The sequence below is a fragment of the Bipolaris oryzae genome (assembly GCF_000523455.1).
Source record: "Bipolaris oryzae ATCC 44560 unplaced genomic scaffold scaffold_360, whole genome shotgun sequence".
Taxonomy (NCBI): Eukaryota; Fungi; Ascomycota; class Dothideomycetes; order Pleosporales; family Pleosporaceae; genus Bipolaris; species Bipolaris oryzae.
In genome coordinates, this window is record NW_006911636.1 from 1 (window position 1) to 9,383 (window position 9,383).

The following is a 9,383-nucleotide window of genomic DNA, read 5'->3' on the forward strand; positions in this document are numbered from 1 at the left end:
AGAGGATAGCGACGAGTCTATTAAATAATATCTTATTCTACTTAATAATAAAAATAGTGGTAGTGTTGCGTAATACTATTACGAAGGTGAGGTACTAGGATTTTGTGGGGCGCACACTGGGGTGGGGCGCACACTGGTGATACACGTTACTAACAAAGATTAACTCAAGAGCAAGAGGACTTCCTTGTACAATAGATACTTAAATAGGATGCACAAGCTTTTCCTGCCTTACACGCGCACATACGAGAAATAGCAAATTAAATCCTCTAGAAAAATAGAGACAACAGGCCTGTAGGCAAGCACTAGCTAGCTGCCTAGGCTAAGGGAGTAACTCTAGTACAGATAGGCGCGTTTCTTAAGCTCCTTACGAAGGTTTGTACAAAGCTAGGCATACGTGCTAAGGATACATAGAATATAGATAAGGCCGGGAAGGCCCTTAGGGTATGTGCTAATGCACGGGTGTTACGATCTTAGGATTAATCCTTTATTACAGCGCAGCTGGAAACCCCACATCCACCTCCCGACCATAAATATTCAGACACTTACAAGGCCTACGGAGGTGCGCTTCAAATCTAATTGCCCACCCCCTGTCAACGCTAGTAGCTGAGCAGGGGTGAATAAGGCCGATCGGCCGAGTTCTGAGTTGAGCTGAGGCTGAGAGAACAGTGAATTGAGACGACTCTATCCAACTATCCTAACGTTTCTGCCTTCCTTGTAGTTGTTGCCTCCGTCGCACTTAATTATTTGATTAATGTGCTCAGGTATACGCTCAATCCAAGCCTGTATCTTCTCTTAAGGTATCTCTTGCCAACACTTCTCCCACGCTTTTATAGCATCAGCCCTATTCTTTAGAGCTCCTTTCTTCGTAGTCTCTCTCTTCATATAGAACCAGCAAGGCTTAATAGCATTAAGTTCTAGTAAGTTAGGTACCTAGAGTAGCTGCTAGACTTTCTTAAGGCTATATACATAGCTCTGTATATAGTAGCTGTAAGAAGGGGCTTTGTCTTCTTAAATCAGCATGCCAGGCCGCTCTTTCATACACTCCTTAGCAAAAGGGATCAACTTTAGTTGCATAATTAAGTACTAGTACTAGAACCAGTCAATCCCACCGCCACTGCCTTGTAATAGCTTGCTAGTCTCTTTCTTCTACTTCTACTGCAGTCTTAGCCCAGGCTTTGTACACAGGCTTATCTATTACATGCTATTCTAGAGCTCCTATACCTCTCTTATCTTTAGCTCTATCTCTTTGTTTAACTTAGCAAGAATCTTTACTACCTTCTCTTTATCTTGCTTTAATTTAGGTCCCTAGCAGTAATAAGGTCCTTTTTTATTATACATAAAGCAGCCCTAGAATATAAACTCTAAGTAACTCTTCTATCTCTTACAGATACAGCTCTATACAAAGGCCTTATCAGCCCTCTACTAAATCCTGTATCCCCTATATTAATAATTTAGTACTATAGCAGTCTTATTACTCTAGATTATATTTTTCTAGTCCTTAATTAACTAGTCCTTATACTCCTTATACTACTTCTTTCTCTCTTTTATTATCTTTACTGTTAACTTAGGCTTCTATGTTAGCTTTATCTTTTTAAACCTTACCTTCCTAAGTACTCTCTATACTGTTAAGGCTAATATATTAATACCCTTGTAGCTAAGATCCCTAGCTATATTAGCACAGTTTTTCTTTTAGGTGTATCTGTCCTTTTATACAATATTAACAACCTTATTAAATACTTTTTTTTATTTTAAAGGCCTGCTAGAATGTAGCTTATTCTTTATATGCTTATCCTCTATCTTTATAGGCCTTGAATTAGGATTAAAGCCTCTCTTAAGAGCCCTTATATATATTATATTAATAGTATGCTTATTTACCCCTATTAAGGCAGTAATATTATTATTTAGCTTTCTATTAGCCTTATAGGCAATAATAAAGGCATAAACAGCAAGGTCCTAGACTAGTATATTAGAACAAGAAGTAGAAGAAGAGATATAGATTAGTAAGAGTAAAGTCTAAAGTTCTAAAAATAATAAATACAGAACAGGTAAAAGAAAGAATATATTACTAAGCAGTAGTAAGTAGGCCTTATATAGGAGGACACCTATTAGGTAATAATACTTAACTATAGATTACTTACTACTATCTTTTCTTATATTAATATCTCTTTCCTTATATTCTTCTTATATATATAAGAAGAAATATACTCTTAAACATATACTATTATAGCTTACTAAATAATAGTAGCTATTAACTCTTCTAGTAATAATAAAGTAACTAGTAACTAGTAACTAGTAACTAATAACTAGTAATTAGTAGGGGTTATACTTATAAACTGTTATATATATACTTTATAGTTAAAAAATTATATTTATAAATAGCTAATTCTCTTATCTATATATCTAGCTATCTACTTATACTTATTAAAAGTATAGTAGTATAAAACTACTACTAGCTATAGGCTAGTAGTTAAGGAAATAACTCTAGACTCTATATAATTATATAACTATAGTAATATAAAGAGATATATTAGCTAGTAATACTAGCTAATCTATCTATATAATCTAAATTTACTATATAAGTAGCTAGATATAGCACTGCCTTAGTATTTGTAACTACCTTAATAGTATCTACTCTAGCATAATAGTACTTTACTATAGGCTCTACTAGTCTCTCTACTTTTTTATAGAAAAATCTAGTAATACTTTTTTTTTTATATAATAAATATATTAAACTTATATAGACTTATAACTAGCAAATATACTACTTAAAACTAGACCTGTCCTAACTAGTTCTACTAGCTTCCTAACCTGCCTATTATTTACTAACTCTAGATAGTATAGACCTTAATATAATCTATACTAGTTCTACCTATATTCTAACTAGTTCTACTTATACCTAACCTAGTTCTACCTAGTCCTTATACTCTAGTAAGAGTAGTAATACTAAAAGTAATAACTATTAAGTACATAAGTAGAAGAAGAACCTCTGCTATTATTATAGTTTACCTAACCACTAGATATCTAGTTACCTAGTATCTATATCCTAGCTTCTTTCGAAGAGAAAGAAGGCACTGTTATGCTAGGGTAGATACTATTAAGGTAGTTATAAACACTAAGGCAGTACTATATCTAGCTACTTATATAGTANATTTAGATTATATAGATAGNTTAGCTAGTATTACTANCTAATATATNTCTTTATATTACTATAGTTANATAATTATATAGAGTCTAGANTTATTTNCTTAACTACTAGCCTATAGCTAGTAGTAGTNTTATACTACTATACTTTTAATAAGTATAAGTAGATAGCTAGATATATAGATAAGAGAATTAGCTATTTATAAATATAATTNTTTAACTATAAGGTATATATATAAGAGTTTATAAGTATAACTTATACCAATTACTAATTATTAGTTACTAGTTACTAGTTACTAGTTATTTTATTATTACTAGGAGAGTTAGTAGCTGCTGTTGTTTAATAAGCTATACTAGTATAAGTTTAAGAATAATAGTAAGTAGTCTCTAGTTAAGTATTAATACCTAATAAGTATCCTCCTATATAAGGCTTACTTACTACTGCTTACTGTAACAGGCTAGACCTGTTATATATATATAGCTTTTATATACTATTATTAGCTATTACTACCTAGCTATATAGCTTTATCTCTAACCTATCTTTAACTCTACTTTAACTCTATTCTAAACCTGTTCTACTACTAGTATATAAGATAGCCTAATCTCTTAGCTAGCTAGTTATTAATTAATCTTGTTTCTACCTGTACTGCTATAGTTTTCTTAAGTATATAGCTTAGCTTTATAGTTATAGAGCTTATACTTCTAATACCTCTATACTTATATCTAGGTTGCTCTTCTCTTCTTTCCTTTTTCTTTATTAATATAGCGCCTTAGCTAGTTTTACCTCCTAAGTTCTGTAATTATAGCTATCTCTTAGTAATATAATTCTATTATTACTATGCTTTCTTTACACTAAATTTATACCTGTAATGCCCTATCTTAGGCTAAGAGATCTTAGCAATAACTATCTTATTACTAGAGGATTAAGATCTAGACCCTGTGTAACTATGCTAGCTAGTCTTATACCTAGATCTCTTCTACTCTCTTAATCCTATATATGATAGTCTGCTGCATAATTGCAGTGCCTAATATACTAAAGAGGCTTTAGGGTAGGCCTCCTATCCTTAATACACTACTTTGCAAGCGTCTTATTACACAAGCAACTATTGATAGCTATTATAGAAAGCTCTGCTACCTTAAGATAGCAAAGCTTAAAGGGATACAGGCCTGCAAGTGTATGCTACAGAGAGCCTTTAAGAAAGAGCTATACTTTTAATACATTGTAACAGAGAAGCCTCTTACAGAGAAACATATACAAGATAGGCTTAAATAGGCGTAGATACACTGTAGGTAGAATAATTAGCAGTAGTTAAGGGTTATCTAGACAAATAAATGCTTAATTATCTGCAGGTATAACAGCAACATATACGTTACAAGAAAGGCAGAAGAAAAGGACTTGCCTGCATGCTGTATATCTAAATTTTAAGAGTACTCTGCCTGCATAATCTAGGGCTATATTACAAGCTCTCTTAAGAGCCCTTTTATTGTCTTTAAGAAGGGAGGGATTAATAGACAGCAGTATAGAGAGACAATTGTGCCTGTAATTTACAACTTTAAGAAGTCTGTGCTAGTGCTAGTACTAATAGAGGATAGGGCATTAATCTACAGAGCGCACGCTACTCAGGCACTGCATCAGGAGCTTAGAATACTAAAGATAAAGTAGCTAGCTAACTCGCTAGACCTTAACCCTATTAAGAACGTCTAGAGGCTGCTAAAGTACTGCGTTAGCAAGAGGTTTCTAAAGACAGCAGCAGAAGCAGAGCAGTACGTAAGAGAAGAGTAGGACAAGATTACTGTACAAGACTTCCAACGCTATGTATCTAGCATAAGAGAGCGTTGCCAGGCAGTAATTAACGCAAATAGTGGCCACACTAAGTGGTAGCCAAGGCGCTATGAATCAACAGGGGGGGGCAACCTGTACATGAGACCCCCTTGTAGCAGCGCTAGCGCTAGCACCCTAGCCTTCAGATAGCACCCTAACTTCGAACCACTGTAACTTCGAACCACTGTAACTCCACACAAATTAATTAATAATTAGGCTCTGTAATCGCGACATAACGCCCTTCTAATCTATCCATCCTTATGCTAATTCTCTAAAGCGTGCAAGGTTCTATTAGGCCCAGGATTACAAGGATAGTGTTACGATCCAAACATATTACAGCCAGCGGGTTCGCCGCGGGGCAACACTCACGTAACCAATATCATGTGAGGGTCACGTGACATACCATCCCGCCAAGAGTAACCATCCCGGATGGCATCCTACATCCTTAGTATATAGCCTTGCACGACCGCCCTTATGTCAGGTCGTGTTCAACTTGTCAATCTTGTTTACCAGCTTAGCAATTGATTCAGTATTCATACTCCAAGATTGCTATCTACTTCTGCTCTTCTTTCGATCACCCTGACATTCTTCCCCGAGAACCAACCCTAACTCCTAGTCTCCAAACTTCACTGAGCCAATCAAAAGGTCTCCGACCCATCACGATTACTTAGTCAAGATCTAGGATCATAACAGGTTTTTAACAGGCACCTTAAACTAGCAAACGGTACCAGGATTGGAAGGATCGGGACGGGAAATCTCTCCCCTACTCACCAAACCTCTGCCCGCATGGACTGAGTTTGCCATGCCTAGTCCTAGCTCGTCTGCTGTCAATCAGATCCCGACACGGGGACTTTAAGTGGTACCATCGCCGCTTCCAACATGCTGAGGCTGAAACTCGGTGCACATGTGGTCGTCTGAAGACTCCTAAGCATGTCGTGCTGTGCTAGCTTTCCCACAAATCGTTCCCGCGATGGCCTCAGCGCCCCGTATGCCCCCAACCACCACGAAGGAGGGACTTAAATATCTCAACCTGCTACTTCAGTCCCCTCAACTTTAAATTGCTGCTTGAACTCACTAGCTTCTACACGAAGCATTGCACCTAGTGAGCCATATGGCCGCCCCTTGGATCACTTCACTGTTTTTACTCACAAGGCGGAGTTTACAGCAAATTTGGCCGCCCCTTTGTACTTGGCACCCACCGAATAGTTGAATTCATCTCACGCTACGGGGACGGCTTCAGGCGTCTTCCGACGTTAAATAGTTCAAATGAAAATCAAACCTCAAACCCAGCGCTGCACGCACGGCCTTGGCATCCAAAGAGTGTGCACACCTTGCTTACCCTAAAATCCACTGTTAACGCTAACAACCCGTCCAAGCTTTGTACTGGATAAGAGAAATCCACGGACATACCAAGCTGTTCAGGGCACCCTGCTGCATTACGTTTACAGTTTCTCCGTACCCCCATGCACGGGCCGTTAGCTCCTTCCCGCAGCCGCTAGGTCTTACGGAGTATTGTACAACGGTAATCTGCGCTTTGCGTTGGTATAGGCCGATGAGGCAAGGTCGTCGTCTCCGGGATCTGCCGGTTCACATCTTTGCGTATACTATATCATGTGCATTAAAAGTGTTGAGTAGCCAAGACCGAAAATGACTCCGGCATCACGGTCTCGGACGAATATTATTTCACATACCCACCATAGTCTACTATAGTTCATGAGGAACCTTGGAAATACAGGTTCTGGCCCATCTTTTATTTGAGCATTTACATGTTGAATGAAATTAGCCACTTGTGCAGTTTATTATCATCGCGCTATACATATATACAAAACCCGTCATGAACGAACGAAAAGGCCAGACGACGAAAGCGCCGTCGGTTCATCAGTCTTGTGATTCATGTCAAGCCTCCAAAGTTCGCTGCGGAAAGGAACGCCCCACCTGCAAGCGATGTGCAAAACATAAGATCGATTGCGTGTACAGCGTATCACGTCGAGCTGGACGCCCACGGCCGCGCAGGGCGGACTCATCCACGAGCTTCATAACTGGCTCAACAACGGATCCCGAAATCATACCAGCACTACCACGTATACCCACATCGATCGCTACTGCTTCTTCCAATACATCGGCGACCCCCGTTTCCTTGGCCAGCGCTCCCTTGATACCCTCCGACACTGGGCAACATGTCGAAGCTGTACACAAAGGCACCATTTCAGAACAACAACATCTTGAGCCAGTTGCAGGAACAAACCTCGGCTTCGACATGATTTCATTTCCTCAGACGTCTCTGGCGGAATTTACGACTAGTATTCCACAAGAGGATAGCTCAGCGTGGGCATTTGATTCCATTTTCGGGCCGCTACAGCACATTGGAGAACCGAATGAACAGTATAAGTTGAGCTTCGATAACCTCAGCGAAGGCAGTGATAGCTCGCCAACCAACATGGACGTTTCAATATCGAATGCGAACGAGGATTGCCTAGTCGACCGTATATCCATGTCCGAGGCATGTTTCTGTTCTACTACTCTGCTCCAACAGCTCGCCGATTTGTCTGCCCCTGCGAATAGCATGCAGAAAGACCGACACCTCAGAGAAACTTCCCCCAACACAATGGCTGTGCAGAAGTCAAAAGCCCTGCTCGATTATTGCCTTAGCGTCCTGTGCTGCACGCGTTGTGGGCCAAGATATTCATCGGCATTAATTATATGCTATGGCATAGACGAGATATCCATCTCCTTCGGGATGGGTACACTTTGGGGAGAAGTTTCCTCGGATCGGCTTCCAATAGGCAATGCCGTGGCAAGGGACGAATTTAATTTGAGGTTCGGATCTTACTCCGTAAAGGACACTGATCGGCGTGCTCTGCTGAGAGTACTTGCGCTGAAGCGCTTGAATGAAATGCAACGCGTAATAGGCAGACTGCACCAGATCATCCAACAGGCTTTTATAGTTAAATCGCCCCACCATGCTATATGCGCCGACATGGTCTCTGAGTTGGCAAGAAATATACAAGCAAGAATAGGCTTAATAGAAATGATAGTGCGTTGATTATCTCAGCACTTAGCTTGTATTGAAAATTCTTCTAGGTCTCGTAAGGAATAGATGTTATGGACTTGGCTTCTTAGAGGCAAGGCAATAGAAGTGTCAATAGAATGTTAATAAAAGATCTGTCTAATATCTATTGTGCGACCTTGCTTCTTATAGTTGGGGGCATCCTGACTAAGCTAGGGCTAGGCTCTCCCTAGCCCTTTACATACCCCCCTTCTCCCTCCCCTATGCTGTATTAGCTCTATATTGTAGGGGTACAGAGTCGCGCGCAAAACCTGTTGTAATGCTGTAAGGTTGACATTGTTAGCCTGTGTTGGCCCTAGGGCGCTGGCGTTGCTTGGTTTGTATTGGCCCTAGGGTGCAGGCGCTGCCTAGGCTGTATTAGCGCTAACACGCTAGGGGCTTAGCGCTAAGCTCCTAGCGCGTGCGCTATATTGTTTTAGCTACACAGTGTAAGCACTTAACCTAAAATTAGGCTAGTAAATAGGTAGAGGTTAGGTTAGAGTTAGTCTAAGCATAGGTAGTAGTTAAGTTAAAGTTAGTCTAAGCTTTATTATAGTAATTTATTATAATTAACCTTAACCTAACTTTAACCTATACTTAGAATAACTTTAACCTAACTTTAACTCTACTCTAAAGTTATTTTAACTTAACTTTAACTTAACTTCTACTTATTTACTAGCTTACTTAAAATACTTTACTTTTTTTAATTAAAAGTATAAAGAACAGTAGAGAAAAAGCTAAAGTTTTCCTCTTAAGACTATGTTTATTAAAGGACTTATAATTAAACTAACTATAAATAGTATAGCTTAATTATAGTATAAAAAAGTAAGATAAATAATAAGTAATAGCTAAAAAGTTATAATCGTAGGTAAAAGATATTATATTATAGGTCTATTAGAGAGCTAACTAATAAAAAGAAAAGAGGTTTTTATATATATAAGTCTTGCTATTCTAGAATATTCTACTTAATACTATAGAATTGCTAATTAAAATCTTCTAGTATAGGATTATAAATTAAGTATATATAATTCTTATTTAGAAATACTTGCTTAAAAATATACTATTATAGATTAAAAATTTTAAATTACTATAGAATATTATTAAATAATTTAAAAATAACTAATTAACTATAATACTTTAGTAACTAATAACTAGCTTAATACTTAAGCTATTAAGATAATTTAAGTATTATTTAACTTAGCAAGATTAGCTTTATCTAATTATAATATTAGATTATATAAGTAAACTAAGCTTAATTAGAAAATAAGCTTAAAAGCTTATATACTAAAAAGCCTATCCTCAATCCCTGACAGGATTAAGGTCAAAATCGACCTTAATCCTAGATTTCTTGGCGACTTTGCAGACCTTAATCCT

The 9,383-nt window shown here is 37.8% G+C and overlaps 3 protein-coding genes across 3 annotated transcripts; 2 read left to right on the top strand and 1 right to left on the bottom strand.

Moving 5' to 3' along the window:
- Nucleotides 1–1,743: 1,743 nt before the first annotated feature.
- COCMIDRAFT_110815 (uncharacterized protein) lies at nt 1,744–1,953 on the bottom strand (the record flags this gene model as incomplete). The annotated part of the gene is made up of 1 exon (XM_007695601.1): nt 1,744–1,953. A coding segment is annotated over one exon (210 nt), but the record flags the coding sequence as incomplete, so codon positions are not given.
- Nucleotides 1,954–6,797: 4,844 nt separating this feature from the next.
- COCMIDRAFT_110822 (uncharacterized protein) lies at nt 6,798–6,953 on the top strand (the record flags this gene model as incomplete). The annotated part of the gene is made up of 1 exon (XM_007695602.1): nt 6,798–6,953. A coding segment is annotated over one exon (156 nt), but the record flags the coding sequence as incomplete, so codon positions are not given.
- A 231-nt stretch (nt 6,954–7,184) lies between these two features.
- Nucleotides 7,185–7,979, top strand: COCMIDRAFT_61618 (uncharacterized protein; the record flags this gene model as incomplete). Its single annotated transcript, XM_007695603.1, has 2 exons — nt 7,185–7,507; nt 7,613–7,979. Coding segments are annotated over 2 exons (690 nt in total), but the record flags the coding sequence as incomplete, so codon positions are not given.
- Nucleotides 7,980–9,383: the final 1,404 nt, after the last annotated feature.